We start from the raw sequence: 17,795 nt of genomic DNA on the forward strand, positions 1-17,795 counted from the left end.
TAGTATTGTTTTCTTTATTAAGTAAGAAGTAAAATAACTGTTTTTTTAAAAAAAACTTTTCTTCCTAGTAAAAAGTTTATTTTCAATTTTTTTTATTGCTTACATTTTGCAGGTTAATTAAGGCTGTACTTCCTTTTCCTACTTCCTGTTTAAATATTTGGCATTTTTTGAGAGTTTTCTTTCTATGGATTTTTGTGGGGGATCCCATCTTGTTGGACACTTAGTTCCTGGAGATTGCCAAATTATTGAAACGTTTCCTCATACCCAAACATTGGCAATAGACTGAATAAATAACATCTCTGACACTACTTTTCAATGATACAGAGAAAGCTATTTGTAAAATACTGATTTATTTAAAGATATTACAATCATTGTAGTTTTTTGCAATCTTTTTTAAATCAGTGGATGTCAAAGAACAACTATTGTTCTTTGTACGGCATTTTTCAACGTTGTGAAGAGTTCTTACACTCAAAAACTTTGGGAGACACAGTTTGACATTGTTTAACCTGAGTTGAACTTGTCATTTTGTATTCTTGTTTAGAGCAGAGATTTTATTTTGTCTCTTTATCTAACTTTGCATTCCTAACTGTATTACTTTCTTTCTCTTTGATTCTTTCTCTGCTCATTCTTCTCTCTCTTCCTTTTTTATCTATCATATAAACATGTAAATATATGTTATATATTCATTAGGGAAGAGGAAGATGTCTAAAGATATCTAGTACATAGGAGCTTTATTCTGCAGAAAGAGGATATGAAGTCAATTATATTGGAAATTAATGCTTAATACTTTTTTTTAAAGCATTTATCTCCCACTAATAATGAAACTGATACATCTTATGTAATTGAGAGTGATGAAGATTTAGAAATGGAGATGCTTAAGGTATGTTTACAATTGCAAAAACATTACTTCAAGTTCTTTCCAAAGCACATTTAATTAAGTAAAATATTAACTATTTCTAAACCAGGTTCCACCACAATAAAATTGCTAGTAATTACGTAACATTAGATTTCACATTTTCCAATTCATGTTTCTTTTACGTAGTCTATGAATAATGGGTTAGAGGTAATATACTAATTTTAAATGTGCTTCCTTTGTTCCTTCTTGTTTTTTATTTTGAAATAGGGTCTCACTCTGTCACCCAGGCTGGAGTGCAGTTGCGCCATCTCGGCTCACTGCAACCTTCACCTCCTGGGCTCAAGTGATCCTTCTGCATAAGCCTCCCGAGTAGCTGGGATTGCAGGCATGCACCACCACATCAGGCTTATTTTTATATTTTTTGTAGAGGTGGGGTTTCACCATGTTGTCCAGGGTGGTCTTAAACTCCTGGGCTCAAGTGATCCCCTGGCCTCAGCCACCCAACGTGCTGGGATTGCAGGCATGAGCTGCTGCATCCAGCCCTGTGTTCCTTCTTGTGTTACTTTCTTGTAATTTTTTCCTGGAATATGGGTAGTGATTCAACTCTCCAGTATTGAAGTTGCATTTCCTTTCTTCCAATTCATGTGTATCCGTTTTTATTCGGAAGTTTTGTTTTTATACATTCAATAATCATCTTTTCTTCCTTTGGTATTATTTACTATAGGTATTTTATGTAATTTTCGGATGGATTAAATGGTTCAGTTTTACTCTCATTTATTATCGAGATTGAAAATACTAGTTTATAATTTATATATTTTCTATTCCTTTACCTCTAATTTCTTTGTCAGGTGTTATGAACCAAAGATGTATAATAAGAAAAGCCAGTGTAGCTAAATTAAGTAAAAAATGAAGAAAAACACAGAAGTTCACCATTATGCATTTTTTTTATTCCTAATCTTTAGGTTGATGAGTTTTTTTATTTTTATGAAATGAGATTAATTTCCTGACTTTTTTAGTTTTGAGACCAAGTAGTGAGTAAGAATGTATATTCTAGGGCCAGGCATGGTGGCTCAATCATGTAATCTCAGCACTTTGGGAGGCCGAGGCAATAGGATCACTTCATTCTAGGAGTTTGAGACCAGCCTGGGCAACATGGCAAAACCCCATCTCTACAGAAGAATACAAGAATTGACTGGGTTTGGTGGTGTGTGCCCATAGTCCCAGCTACTTGGGAGGCTGAGGTGGGAGGATCACCTGAGCCTGAGGAGGTTGAGGCTGCAGTTAGCCATGACCATGCCACTGCACTCTAGCCTGGGTGACAGAGTGAGACCCTGTCTCAATTAAAAAATAGAAAGAAATGACTAGATTGTGATTCAGATGTAGGTTTGAATCCCAGCTTTTCCAGTTAGTAGCTGTGTGACTTTGGGGAAGTTTCTTAGCATCTTTGATACTCAGTTTTATAATTACTATTTAAGATGTTGCTTGTGAAGAGCTTAGTATAGAGCCTGACATTTAGTAAGTGTTTAATAAATATTAACTAACAGTAAAACTAGAACATAAATACTGAATTGTATTTTGTTATTGATTATCCATTTCTCTGAGAAGTACTGTTCCAATAGTACATTTATAGGAAACTTGTGGACGTCTACAAACATATACATTAAATCTCTTAGAAGGCAACCTGGATGCCCATGTTAGAGAACTCTGTTTTAAAAATGCTTTCTAAGTATGTCTGTGGACTTGAATAAAATAAAGCAAACAGAAACAGAAGCACTTCTTTTTTCTGCCTTCAGGCTTGAAATGAACATAACTTTTTTTTAAAGAAACCTTCAAAATGAAAATATTATATAAAAGGTTTAATAAAGAGAGAAAGTTAAAACTGTAGTTTAATAAAGTCTTCCTGTCTCTTCATGGTTAAAAAATGTTATAGATGGAACAATTTTGAAATATTCTTTTTTTTTTTTTTTTTTTTTTGAGACGGAGTCTCGCTCTATCGCCCGGGCTGGAGTGCAGTGGCCGGATCTCAGCTCACTGCAAGCTCCGCCTCCCGGGTTGACGCCATTCTCCTGCCTCAGCCTCCCGAGTAGCTGGGGCTACAGGCGCCCGCCACCTCGCCCGGCTAGGTTTTTTTTTGTATTTTTTAGTAGAGACGGGGTTTCACTGTGTTAGCCAGGATGGTCTTGATCTGCTGACCTCGTGATCCGCCCGTCTCGGCCTCCCAAAGTGCTGGGATTACAGGCTTGAGCCACCGCGCCCGGCCGAAATATTCTTGAAATAGATAATCTTTATTTAGGGGAGAATGTCAGATACTGTCAAGCCAAAATAAAAACAAATAACTTTATTTCATGTTTGTAAAATTCCTTTTCTAAAATGATTGGAATCTTTTGTTGTTTTGAGAATTCCAAAACACATTTATTGTTTGCTTATAGTTTCAGCCTTATTCAAAAATAATATGACTGACCTGATATAGAGAAACTTGTTACAAAAATGACATTAAAATCCACGTTTACTACTTGGGAATTGAAAATATTGAAGTGCAATAAAGAAAAAATGTTTTAAATTATCCAAATTTAAAATTTATGATAGCTTTCCTCAGGGGCAGTTTATTATATGCTATTAATGAGCCTTGTTTTTGCTGGAAATGTTCCATCTTTGGCCTTGCGCCTTAGAAACCATTCATGAGCACATATTTAAACTGGAGCACACATGTTCTTTTGTAGTATGGCTTGCACATCTGCCAGCTTTCAACAAAATTGTAGGCCCCGTTAATAATAGTCCTTTTGTGTTTGGTGAAAAAGATGCGACACTGTCAGTGGTTTTGCTTTTAAAATTTCTTTTAAACTTTCAGTCTTTAGAAAACCTCAATAGTGGCACGGTAGAACCAACTCATTCTAAATGCTTAGATATGGAAAGAAATCTGGGTCTTCCAACTAAAGAAGAAGATGATGAAAATGAAGCTAATGAAGAGGAAGAAGATGATGATAAGGGTAAGCACTGGAGTGTGTTTGAAATGACTCACCTGTGATTCCTACCACTGAATTTAACTTAGGATCCAGTTCTGGATGGTTTGGAGGTCAGGGACTTTGTGGCATATAATTAATTATTGGATCCTTATAAGTTTTTGTCTCCTTAGTGCTTTTGTCTCCATAAAGCACAATCTTACTACTTAGAAAAATAGAGTAATAGTTGCATTATGATGATAAAAATACCTTTCCCTTTGTTTTTTTGTATTAAATACAGATGTGATTTCTCCAAATCATTATAGTTCTCATTTAGAATTATTAAAGCTGAGAACTCTAATCATGAACTTTCATTGTTTCGTGGTAAATTATCTTGATTCTTTGTATTGCCCTTTCTTGGCTACTCAGGAATCTTTCAAGCTCACTGTGGACAGGGAAAGTGAGTTGGGCAGAGCTAACGTAACTTCATTGTGCTGTGCAGTTAGAATTTTGACCAAAGATGTAGGTAACTAACTTTTCCTAACTAAATTAGATTTAGGTAACTAAACTAAATGAGATTTTGGTAACTAAATTTAGGTGTAACTACATTTAGCTTTAGGTAACTAAAACGAAGATTTTATTTTATCTGTGGACTTTTTTAGTGTAGCACTAATGTAATTTCTGATTACTATTAATTGAAGGTTGGTTATATTATAACATTTGGATTGTTATGTTATAACATTTAAATGTTAGCCTTTAGAAGTATTCCTGATTCTAAAACATCAGTTTTTTTTTTTTAATAGTCCTGGCAAAGTGTGAATCACAACAAAATTCTAATACTTAAAAGTAATCCAAGTGTCATATATGGTACCCAGAAGACCAATTTATTTTGAAATTGAAAAACAGAAAACATTAACCCATGGTAGCTATCACTGTATTCTTTCAAAGAAGCCAATGAAATGACCTGTTTTCTCCCTCTATGTGGTATTTTTCTATTTGAACATAAATGCCCATTTTATTTTATTTCAAGACTCTTTGTTGCCAGCACCCAATGAAGAGCAAGTTACTTGCCTCAAGATGTACTTTGGCCATTCCAGTTTTAAACCGTGAGTATAATCTCAGTTAATCAAATCACATATTTAGTATTCTCTTTAAAACAAGGGAAAAGGCAAATAACCTGTCTACTTAACAGCAACAGCACAACCTTACTATGGTTATACATGCCACACTGTTTTTTCTATGTGACTACAAAATTATTTCAAAGTGATAATTTGTATAAAATTCATTTCTGCAAATTGTTTTTTATAAGTGAGGAAAAATGGTTTTCCTTTAACTGAGCAGTTCTGAGTAGAAACTTGTTTAAAGATACTTATAAATAAGTGTTAATTTAATACTGACTTGTTTTTCATTAAACGAGTGTCTATGTGCCTGTTTTGTGTATATTATCCAGAACATGCAGATGTACTAGAAGTTCTTAATACAACAATTTGAGGAATAGTGATAATCTTATCTATTTTAATGTACTCAAAATATGTTTACATCTAACAGGCACATTTTTGTAAGGATTAAATGAGATGAATAAGAATGAGATGAACAAGTAAATATGAATAAAACTAATAAGCATGTGAAAATCTAGACTGAATTTTTCCTATTCTGAGAATTTAAAATGTAATCTACTGAAGTATTTCTTTCCTCTTTTCTTTTGATCTTAAACATTTTTTATTTATGTCTTACATACAGAAAAGTGCACATGGTGTAGAGATCAATGAATTTTCATAAACTGGGCACCCTGTAGCCAGCACTTAGTTAAGAATAGGTCATTAACAGCATGCCAGAAGACCACCTCTCCAATTTTTTTTCCCATGATATTAAGAAAATTTTCTAAGATGTAGTAAAGTTGAAATAGTTTTTTTTCTGTGCATGTCTGTATTCCCACCACCTAAATTCTACTATCATTACTATACTTGTTTTATCACGTATCACGTTCATATCTCTCTATCCATCCATTAATTCATTCCAGTTTTAATATACATCTCAGGGTCAATTAAGGACACCATTACACTTCCACCTAAGGATTTCAGCATGTAAATTATTAACGAGTTAAATATTTACTTACAGTTTTTTCTTTTGATGTAAAATTTGCACGTAAGGAAATATAAAACTTTTTAAGTGTACATTTGCAAATTTTAAGTATACATGTGCATACCCATGTAACCCAAATTCTTATCAAGAGATATTATTATCATCACCTCACAGAGTTCCCTTATTTCCCTTTTCAGTCAGTCCTTGTCCCTGGAGCATTTCTCTTATTATTTTGAAGTATTGATTCTTTTGGATATCTACTATGAAGCTTAGAATCTGTTTTTTACTTTAGATATATGTAATGAAATTTAATACATATACCAAATGGTAGTTGTTAGTTAGCTTGAATGGGAGGTTGCTCAAATGGCATTCATTGTTTTAAAGTTCCAGGTTTGTGCAGATTTATGTATGAAGTTCGAAAATAAATTCTATTAAAGGAAATGAAAAATTGAATGGATTTTAATTTGTACCTTGGGTTTCTTATTAATAAAACAAAATAGCTTTTTGCTTTTCACCTTCAAGAGTTCAGTGGAAAGTGATTCATTCAGTATTGGAAGAAAGAAGAGATAATGTTGCTGTCATGGCAACTGGTAAGTTGTATTTAAGCAAATAACCTAATCCTTTAAAAATAAAGCATGAAGAGTTTGAAATAATCTTTCATTAACCTCTCAAAATACAAATGCAACTACAAATGATGTAAAATATAGAAGAGAGTGAACAGAGAACAGATGCTCAGATTTATGTATCAATTAGCTTTTAGAAAGATAGCATACTAGTATTGACCATTCATCTGTATAAGTACGTCGTAAAAAGAAATGAAAGTGTCAAAGGTTTATTTTTATTTCTATGAGCATTTTTTTTTTTTTTCATTTCAAGGATATGGAAAGAGTTTGTGCTTCCAGTATCCACCTGTTTATGTAGGCAAGATTGGCCTTGTCATCTCTCCCCTTATTTCTCTGATGGAAGACCAAGTGCTACAGCTTAAGTAAGTCATGTTATCATTGCTGCAGCATCACCCTCTTTTTTTCTTCTGCGGGTGAAACATCTGATCCATCATGCATGTTAAAATCTAGTTCACAATAACACATTTCTGCAGGTATTGCTTTATCTTTATCAGTAATAAATGACACTTTAGTGGAAGAGCTTATCTTCTTTCTTGTGTTCTCTGTAATTCAAAGCTACCAGGTGGCCCTGATAAAATTCTTTTAAAAACCATTATTACTTTATGCTGGTTTACACTGAATATCTCAAAATTATTTTCTGTTTCTGTTATGCTTGCTTTTTAGCTTGATAAGAAGTGTATACATGGAAGTATATTTTTTATCTATGAAAAAATTTTCAGCTTCTTCAACCTGAGCTTGCAATCTGTTTTTAAATTGATACATAATATCTTTACATATTCATGGGGTACTGTAGTATTTTGATACACTCATATAAAATACACTTGATCAAATCAGGGCATTTGTTCATCAGCTTGAACGTTTATCATTTCTTTGTGCTGGGAACATTTCTAATCTTTTCTTCGAGTTGCTTTGAAATATACAGTATTATTGTTGTTAACTATAGTTACCCTATTGTTGGTTAATGAGTACAAACATACAGTTAGATAGAAGGAATAGGTTCTAGCAACCTATTCCTTTACCCTCCCGGTCATCTCCTGCTGCCCTGAACTTAACAGTCTCTTTCAAAGACCCACCTTAAAAACTTGCATTCTGATAAGGCCCTTGAAGACATTTGCTTATCAAGTTAGTAAGTGACAAAAAAGAAAATTGCAAAGAACAGGAATATACATTATTATATTTCTTTATTCTTGCTCACTTAAGAATCAAATTGATATGTGTAGTGTGTACACGGGGCCAGAATATTTGTTTTTCTTCTTATAGAATGTCGAACATCCCAACTTGCTTCCTTGGATCAGCACAGTCAGAAAATGTTCTAACAGACATTAAATTGTGAGTAATTTTTTTCCCCTCAACTTTTAATTTGGATTCATGGGGCTGCATGAGCAAGTTTGTTACATGGGTGAATTACATGTTGCTGAGGAAGTTGTGAGTAATTTCTGTGATTTCTAATCATGTGGTCAGATGTCTGTGGTATATGAGAGAATTTTGTACACAAACAAATTTTATTAAATGCCTGAAGAAAAGTCCATGATTTTAAAATGCACTTTCTTTTTATAGTACCTTTGCAGGACTGTTACTTTTTAAATCCTTCAAACTTGAAGAAATCTGTTATTCTCAGTTCTTGGGCTATAAGATTCACATTGTAGTCACAGAATTATAAAAATTTTGGTTTTGGAAGAGAAGTTGGAGAGTATCAAGATTTGTCTCATTTTATAGATGAGAAAACTGAGGCTCAGAGACAAGTAATTTGCCCAAAGTCATTCAATGACTGACTGATCAGGGACTGGATTCTAGGTCTCTTGCCCAACCAATTCTATCATGATGTAATTCCTAAGGAGGATATCATCTCAGCCACACATACACACACCCATTTTGTGTGCGTGTGTATATATATATGTACACACACAAACATATATACACATGTATATACATACACATATATTAATATATATGCATATATATGCATGTTCTAATTCAGAACATTTTCATCACTCCCAAAAGAACACCCCTGCCCATTAAGCAGCTGCTTTCTTTACATACATATTAGTATATACATACACATGAGATACACATGTATTTACTGAGTTTTGATAAATACATACAAAGATGTAAACCAAACCTCTAAGAAGATATAGAATATTACTGACACTCTAGAAAGTTTCTTCATGTCTCTCCGCAGTCTGTCCTTCCATCCTCCATCCTAGGCAAGCCTCTGCTCTGATTTTCTCTACCGTAGTTTGGTAGAATGCCATATAAATGTGTTGACACAATATGAACTCTTTTGTGTGAGACTTCTTTCATTTGGTGTAATGTTTCTGAGATTCTTCCATGCTGTTGCATGTGTCAGTAGTTTTTGGTTTTGTTTTGTTTTGTTTTTGTTTTTTATAGACACGGTCTCCTGTCACCCAGGCTAGAGTACAGTGGTGCAATCATAGCTTACTGCAGCCTCTCACTAGTGGGCTCAAGCTATCTTCCTGCCTCCCAAGTACCTAGGGCCACAGGCATGTTCCACTATGCCTGGCTAATTATTAAATTTTTTGTAGAGACAGGATCTTGCTTGGTTGCCCAGGCTGGTCTTGAACTCCTGGCCTCAGGATTGTTTCCAGTTTTGGATTATTACAAATAAAGCTGCAAGGAGTATTATGACTGGATCCTGTGGTGGATATATGTTTAACTTTCTTTTTTCTGAGATAAAATTAGAAAGCGATCCTCCTGCCTTGGCCTTCCAAAGTGCTGGGATTACAGGTGTGAACCACTGCACCTGGCATAGTTGTTTGTTTGTTTGTTTTTTTTAAATATCTGAGTGTTATTTTATTGTATTTCATTGAATATAACACAGTTTGTTTTTACATTTTCTTATTGATAGACACCTAGGCTATTTTTCTAGTTTTGGACTAATAAAGCTGCTATACACATCCTTGTAAAAATATTTTTCGTGAACATGTTTTCTTTTTTTCTAAGCATTTTAAATCACCTTTATTGAGGTATAATTGACTTACAATAAATTTTATATGCTGAGAAAGTATAATTTGATAAGCTTTGGCACAGGTGTGCACTCACGAAACCCTCATCCAGATAATGAACATATTCATCACCCACAAAGTTTACCTTTTTGTTTCAATCCCCGTCACCAGGTAATTGCTGATCTCCTTCCTGTTACTATAGACTAGTTTGCGTTTTCTAAAATTATATATACACGGAGTCAATCATATTTTATGTGCTCTTTTTTTTGTCTGGTTTAAATAATGCAGCATAATTATTTTGAGATACATCCATGTTATTACATTGAGTAATAGTTCATTCCTCTTATTGTTAAGTGGATTACATTTTATGGATATCCAACAAGTTGTTTATCCATTCACCTGATAGACATTTGGATTGTTTCCAGTTTTGAGTTATTACAAATAAAGCTGCTGTGAACATTCATGTATAAGTCTTTGTATGGACATATGTTTTCATTTTATTGATTATATATGAAGGAGTGGAATGACTGGAACATGTGATGGATATATGTTTAACTTTCTTTTTTCTAATTGAGATAAAATTCACAGAACATAACTTTTACCATTTTTTAATTTTATTTTATTTTGAGATGGAGTCTTGCTCTGTTGCCCAGGCTGGAGCGCAGTGGCGTGATCTCGGCTCACTGCAAGCTCCATCTCCTAGGTTCATGCCATTCTCCTGCCTCAGCCTCCCAAGTAGATGGGACTACAGGCGTCCGCCATGATGCCCGGCTAATTTTTTTATGCTTTTAGTAGAGATGGAGTTTCACCGTGTTAGCCAGGAATGGTCTCGATCTCCTGACCTCGTGATCTGCCCTCCTCGGCCTCCCAAAGTGCTGGGATTATAGGTATGAGCCACTACGCCCAGCCACTTTTACCATTGTAATCATTACTAAAGTCCAGTGGGTTTTGGTGTAGTAATAATATATAGTATAATATATAATATATAACATTATTGCTATATAATATATAGTAATATTATATATTATATATATAAATATATTACTATATATTAATTCCAGAACATTTTCCTAACTCCCAAAAGAATTTCCGTACCCATTATGTGGTCATTCCCTATTGTCCCTTTTCTTTTCTTTTCTTTTTTTCTGAGACAGGGTCTCCCCTTGTCACCCGGGCTGGAGTGCACTGGCATGATCATGGTTCACTGCAGCCTTGATTTCCTGGGCTCAATCGATCTTCCCACCTCAGTCTCCTGAGTGCTGGAACTGTAGGCACAAGTTACCATACCTGGCTAATTTGTTTTATTTTTAATAGAGATGAGATTTTGCTCTGTTGCCTAGGTTGTTCTCAAACTCCTGGGCTCAAGTAATTGTCCCACCTCAGCCTTCCAAAACACTGGGATTACAGGCGTGAGCCAATCTGCCCGGACTTTTGTCTCTGTTCTACCCACTTCCAACCACTATTCTGTTTTCTGTCTCTATGATTTGCCTATTCTGGATATGTCTATAAATGAACTCATACAGTATATGGTCTTTTGTGTCTGGCTTCTTCCACTTAGCGTAATCTTATCAGTACTTCATTCAGTCTTTTTTTATGACTAAATAATATTCCATAGTATGGGCATACACATTTTAAAAAATTCATTCATCAGTGATGAACATTTGGGTTGTTTCCTTTTTGGCTGTTATGAATAATGGTGCTATGAACATTTGTGTACCAATTTTTTTATAAACATACATTTTCAATGCTTTTGCATATATGCCTAAGAGTGGAATTACTGGACTATTTTTTAATTCTTTGTTTAAGAAACTATCAAGCTTTTTAGAGTGATTGTATCATGGGATGTTCCCACCAGCAGTGTATGAGAGGTCCAGTTCCTCCCCATCCTTGCCATCACTTAGTCTAGCTGATCTTTAATTTAAGCCATTCTAATAGTGTCTCATTTTATTTTTAGTTTGCTTTTCCCTAATGACTAATTATATTGAACATATTTTCATACACTTACTGGCCATCTGTATATCTTCTTTGAGGAAGTGCCTGTTCAAATCTTCTGCTTGTTTTTACTTATTGAGTTTTGATAGTCATTTCTGTATTCTGAATATAAATTCTTTATTTGATATATGCTTTGAAAACATTTTCTCCTAGTTTATGACTTTTCATACTTTCCACACAGTTCTTCTGAAGAGCAGCAGTTTTTCATTTTGATGAAGTCCAGTTTGTCGATTTGTTTTTTTAGGGATTTTTGCTTTTAGTGTTTTGACCCAAGGTTGCAAAGATTTGCTGTTATGTTTTCTCCTAAAAGTTTTATAGTTTTAAGTTTTACATTTAGATTTATGATTCATTTTTAGTAAATGTTGTCTATTGTAGGAGGTATTGATTACAGTTTATATTTTTTTCACATATTGTTCCAGCTCCATTTTTAAAAAAGACTATGCTTTTACACTGAATTGACTTTGTACCTTTGTCAAAAATAAATTGACTGCATATATGTGGGTCATTTGCTGCACTCTGTATTCTGTGTTCTGTGGATCTATGTCTGTCTTGATTGGTGTCTTGATTACTATAGCTTTATAATAAACCTGGAAATCAGATAGTGCAAGGCCTCTAGCTTTGTTCTTTTCTTTCAGAGTTTTTCTGGCTGTTCTATGTCCTTTGTATTTCTGTGAGCATGTCAGCATCACCTTTTCAACCAAAGTGCCTGCTGGGATTTTGATTGAGTTTACCTTGAATCTAGATATCGAAACAATTAGCTGTCTTGATAATTATTGTCACTGTTTTATACCAAAGAAACTGGGCATGGTAAAGTAACTTGGCTAACATCACTTACCTTGTAAGAAGTAGAACTGGGCAGTTTGACATCAGAGCTTATTCTTTTTTTTTTTTTTTGGGGGGGGCGGAGTCTCGCTCTGTCGCCCGGATTGGAGTGCAGTGGCCGGATCTCAGCTCACTGCAAGCTCCGCCTCCTGGGTTTACGCCATTCTGCTTCAGCCTTCCGAGGAGCTGGGACTACAGGCGCCCGCCACCTCGCCCGGCTAGTTTTTTGTATTTTTTAGTAGAGACGGGGTTTCACCGTATTAGCCAGGATGGTCTCGATCTGCTGACCTCGTGATCCGCCCGTCTCGGCCTCCCAAAGTGCTGGGATTACAGGCTTGAGCCACCGCGCCCGGCCCAGAGCTTATTCTTTATACTGTTTCCCTATGTTAATTAGAATACAATGTTAATTTCATAAAGGTAAAGGCATATCTGTTTTGTTAATATTTGATTCCTTGTGAAAGCACAGTGCCTGGCGCACAGTAGACACTTAAACATCTGTTGAATGGATAGGTGAATGCTTTTAAAGTCTTTCCATATAGAAAATTAAGTTTCATTACATTTGGTTTGATCTAGGTCTTCATTTCATAGAATGGAGCACAGACTCTGTAAATATTTTGCCCCAGACCTAGCCTTGTTACAAACAGTGTCTTAATTAGGATTCTGTCTACCCAGGATAGAAATTAACTCAAGCTAGCATAAGTGTATATTGAATTTTGTATTAAGGATAAAGGAATGTCTCATAGATCCCACTTAAAAGAAATTAGCCAGCCCTTAGGAAGAGACTGGAATTGGGTTTGGAAAATACAATAGGGCTTTATTTTTATATTTAGTCTTTAGTGAGTCATCCTCATTTTTCTCTCAGAAGAGGTAAGCATTCTCTGCATGTATATAGCAATCTTTTAGATTTTCGTGACATAAAGTATTTAAACATTCATCAGGTATTTTGATTTTAAGTTGTAATTCCTTGAGATGATTGTTTTCTTTATTGTTAATATATTTCCTTTCCTGTTTTTTTTTTTTTTCTTTTTGTTTTGTTTGTTTTTACAGAGGCAAATACCGGATTGTATACATAACTCCAGAATACTGTTCAGGTAACATGGGCCTACTCCAGCAACTTGAGGCTGATATTGGTAAGTGGTAAAGAAAGATCTCTGTAAATACTTACTGAGTTAATCTTTAAAGTTAAACCTATGGATGGACACTGGATTTCACTTCTGTTAAAATTTATTTCAAACATTACTTCCTCCAGGAAATCTGACTCTCTAACTTGGCGTTTCACCTATCTTATCCCATGATACTCTATAATTCCTTTTGCTACAGAAATTAGGCTCTGTTAGCATAATTACCTGTTTATGTATCTGTTTTCTTCTGCTAGGCTATAAACTTTTCAAGGGAAAAATACCACTTTTTAAAATTTATATTTCCCCAATGCAGTGTGCTTGGCACATAGGCACTTAAACATATTGTTGAATGAATGTTGAATCCTAGTTCTATGAAATTTTAATTTACTTGTTTTTCATGTTCTGTATCTAAATTAAGTCAATGTAGTGGTTTTGTACTCTCTTTGTTCATAAGAATCACTTTTCAAACTTAAAAAAAATGTAGGTAACCAACCCCCAACCTTGAAAATTCTGATTTAACAGGCCTGGGGTGGCACCTGGCATTGGTGGCTTCTCACAGGTGATTCTGATGTATAGCCAGGGTTGGAAACCACAGTACCTTTGATTAGTTGCCACTAGTGAGTTTGATTTATTACAAAACCCAAAAACTTGGATAAGTCAGAGTTTATTTCCTAGAAAGTGTAAATATAGAATTAGTCAAAAGTTGATAGCACTTTTTTTTGTTCTTAAAAATATTTTAAGCCTCAGTTTAGTGAGACCTTGTCTCTACAAATAATTTTTTAAAAAATTGGCCGAGCCTGGTGGTGCATGCCTGTAGTCCAAGCTACTTGGGAGGCTGAGGTAGGAGGATTGTTTGAGCCTGGGAGATGGAGGCTGCGGTGAGCCGAGATTACGCTACTGTGCTCCATCCTGGGCAACAGAGCGAGACCATGCCTCAAAAAAGAATTTTTTTTTCTTCTTGGTGGTTAGGCTCAACTATCCAAGAATTGCAATCATGGCTTCTATTGCAAATGCCCCTATTTCACACCTTCAGTTGCCCTAACCAAATTTAATTTTTTAATATCATATGATCTTGTTGTATAATTATGTATTGAAATAATTCCAGATAGGTTAGGTTTTCAAATTGCAACGTCTCATTTAACGGTTACTTTCATATAACTGTAGGAAAGCATTTGATAATTTTTCCAACAATATAATGAAAACAAACTTGTATCTTTTTTGGTATGTGTTAAAACTAACAACAGCATGAGGGCAGCAATTAACATTTCATTAAATATATTAGCAACGAGTACATTTATGAGCTCTTAAACTCCCTTATTGACATACTATATTTTTTGCCTTTAATGGACAATGAATTTGATATGTTTCCTATTAGGTTGTATGAAGTTCTTGTGAATATTTCACTTTGAATTAAGAATAACTACCCTATATATAAATTTCATGGTTGTGTTGCAAAAGCTAGGGTCTATGTCTATAGTGGTCTGGGTACGTTTTTACTATTTGCTTTGTTTCTGCGATAGTGTTAAATGAATAATAAGCTTAAGTATTTAAGCAAATACTTAATACTTTCGACAAGTAGTTAAAACTCGATTTTTATTTTTTTGTAATGGATGAATTATGAACACTGCAATTATTAGAGCAGTGTACTTCGCTTATAATGGATGAAAATGTTCTCTGGTTGACTCAGTGTTGAATAAAAAGGGATAAATTAAATAAAAGTTATTTTTGAAATATTTTCCTTTGCCTTTTGTTGCGGGAAATTGTACAATGCTTGCAAAAATGAATATACGCAGGATGTTATTTGTACAGCAGTCTGACATTTAGCTAATCAGATTCCTCATTTTTCGGTAAATGTTAAATTACTTAAGTAGTCTGGATTTTTAACAGAAAGAGCAAACATAGTTTTATAGGGAGACTCCTTACCAACCAGACTTTTAACTTAAGTGAATGTTGGCAAAAGCTTGTCTAAACTGATTTTGAGGGATAAGGTTTAGCTCCTTTAAAAGCTAGTTTGTCAAACCTGTAACTAAAGCTTTTAAAAAAACGGAAAGTTTTAAAGTAAAAGAGACCATCATCTCTGTTTCAACCTATTTAATTTAAAATCTGAGCTGAAGTAGGAGTATTGCTTGAACCCAGGAGTTCAAGACCAGCCTGGGCAACACAGTGAGACCCCATCTCTGAAAAAAAAAAAAAATGAGCTAAGCATGGTACCTGTTATAGTCCTAGTTACGAAAGAGAAAGAGAGAGAGAAGGAAGGAAGGAAGGGAGGAAGGAAGGAAGGAAGGAGGGAGGGAGAAATCAATCAGTCACTCAGGTTTAGTTTCAAAAGCCAAAATAATTATAGTGATAATACTGAATTTTTTCCAGCCACTCAGTAGTACCCAGAGAATTTTGATACAAATAACTGACTTTGCCCCCATGTTTAGTCTTTTTTTTTTTATTTTTGTTTTTGGCTTTCTTTCTCCTCCACACTATCTTAAGACTGTTGTAACTTGTAATGTCAATGAATTGTAATTGTTTATTTGCATGTCTGTCTCCTCTTTTAGAATTGTGAACTCCTCAGGTCATGGATTGTATTTTATTAGTCTTTTTATTGCTAGAAACGTGTTTGGATAATAATAGATATTTATTAAACATAATAGTAGTAGTAGCAATTTTTTTTGTGTGTGCCAGGCCCTATTTTAGCATTTTATGTGAATGATATAATTTAATCTTTAGAGCATCTAGAAAATGTTAGGTACTATTATTATCCACATTTTACTTGTGAGAGGACTGAGACTTGGAAAGCTTGAGTAACTTGCTTAAGGTAATACACATGGCAGGTAGTGGAGCCAAGTTCTGCATCTGGGCAGTCTGACTTTAGAGCTTTTTAATCATCCTCCTCTTAGTGTCCAAACATTATTAATGCTCAGAGAAGTATCAAAGAATGATCATACTCATTGAAGGAAAAAATTATTCTTATGTATCAATTTGTTAATTGAGGGCAAAAGCACTACTGTTACTACTTTGAAAAATCTGAAGTCATTGTTCTGACATGCATTACAACACACTGTTGATTCTGCTTCAGTGTGTATGTCTGGTGTGGGGGCAGAGCAGAGGGGTTACTACAGGAAGAAAGAACAAATTACATTTCTTCTTACCTACTTTGTACATCATGTGATTTAGTTCTTCCCATACCATTTTACATTAGAAAATGTGACTGTCCTCCTGTGCTCTGATACTGGCATTTCAGAGGACTCTTTGCAATATGATATGTGATCAGTCATGGATGGCGATGCAGTTAATTTCAGTAGAAATTTGCTGGCTCTTTTTATCTCTTTTAATAGCTAATGCATGAGACAAAATTGAAGGTATTACCAAAGAGAAATGCAGGTGGATAGTTTTGGAGACAAAGTCACAGTAAGCAATTCATCTCTCCAAGGAATAGTGATGAAAGCTGAGATCCAATAAATGTCTTCTTTGGATTAATACATAAATATTTCCTTTTAAAATTCTTAAGCCTTTTATTCATGTATCTCCCCTCTCCCTATTTCCAATAATGATGTTTGGTGTTAATATGATGGTATTTATGCTTCTGTTTTTATAGGAACCAAATTCTTTGATTTTGGTTATTTATTCTCCTTCGGAGATGTAGATGAGTTTATTTTTTCCTTTTGAGCTTTATATTTTCCTTTACGTGTTTTTCTTTTTTATAGGCATCACACTCATTGCTGTGGATGAGGCTCACTGTATTTCTGAGTGGGGGCATGATTTTAGGAATTCATTCAGGAAGTTGGGCTCCCTAAAGACAGCACTCCCAAGGGTAAGCTTTGCCAAGTCTGATGTCCCGAAATAACATTCTTACTAAGGAGAGCATTCAGGATTGGGGAGTGGTAAAAAAGCTGAAGACTTCACTATAAAAGAACAAATGGATAATGTAAAAAGAGAACTATTTTTTAAAAAATTCTAAAGTTGGCATATAATCTATTGAGGAATACAATAGAACAAGGCTTGACAAACCTTTTCTGAAAGGACCAGGTAATAAATATTTCAAGCTTTATAGGCCACATGTAGTCTGTATCACATATTCCTCTCTCTCTCTCTTTTTTCTTTTAGTAACCCTTTAAAAATGTAAAGGGTTACGTTTTTCACTGGTGGGCCATAACAAAACAGGCTGTGGGCCATATTTGTCCAAATGTCTTCTCAGTGATCTTTCATCCGTATGTCCTTTTACTCTAGGATGCTGTGAAATCCCGGTTACCCCTTTTTGTATCACATTGAAAACCTGAAGTTTGAACTATTCTACAGAGATTTTATTAAAGCTTTCAGTATTAGAATTTCCCTTTCTTCCCTATTATAAAAAATAGCAAATTTTGACCAGGTGCCAGGGCTCACGCCTGTAATCCCAGCGCTTTGGG

At 34.6% G+C, this 17,795-nt stretch overlaps 1 protein-coding gene across 5 annotated transcripts in view; it reads left to right on the top strand.

Moving 5' to 3' along the window:
• WRN (WRN RecQ like helicase) overlaps positions 1-17,795 on the top strand; it is a 140,799-nt gene that overhangs the window by 51,656 nt on the left and 71,348 nt on the right. For all 5 annotated transcript variants that reach the window (XM_030938104.1, XM_030938105.1, XM_010370865.2 and 2 more), the window contains exons 11-18: positions 800-880; positions 3,705-3,843; positions 4,826-4,901; positions 6,400-6,467; positions 6,754-6,862; positions 7,761-7,829; positions 13,325-13,407; positions 17,094-17,200. In XM_030938104.1, the coding sequence (XP_030793964.1) occupies positions 800-880; positions 3,705-3,843; positions 4,826-4,901; positions 6,400-6,467; positions 6,754-6,862; positions 7,761-7,829; positions 13,325-13,407; positions 17,094-17,200 (732 nt within the window). The remainder of the gene's footprint in view (positions 1-799; positions 881-3,704; positions 3,844-4,825; positions 4,902-6,399; positions 6,468-6,753; positions 6,863-7,760; positions 7,830-13,324; positions 13,408-17,093; positions 17,201-17,795) is intronic.

Source organism: Rhinopithecus roxellana, chromosome 9 (genome assembly GCF_007565055.1).
Source record: "Rhinopithecus roxellana isolate Shanxi Qingling chromosome 9, ASM756505v1, whole genome shotgun sequence".
Lineage (NCBI taxonomy): Eukaryota > Metazoa > Chordata > Mammalia > Primates > Cercopithecidae > Rhinopithecus > Rhinopithecus roxellana.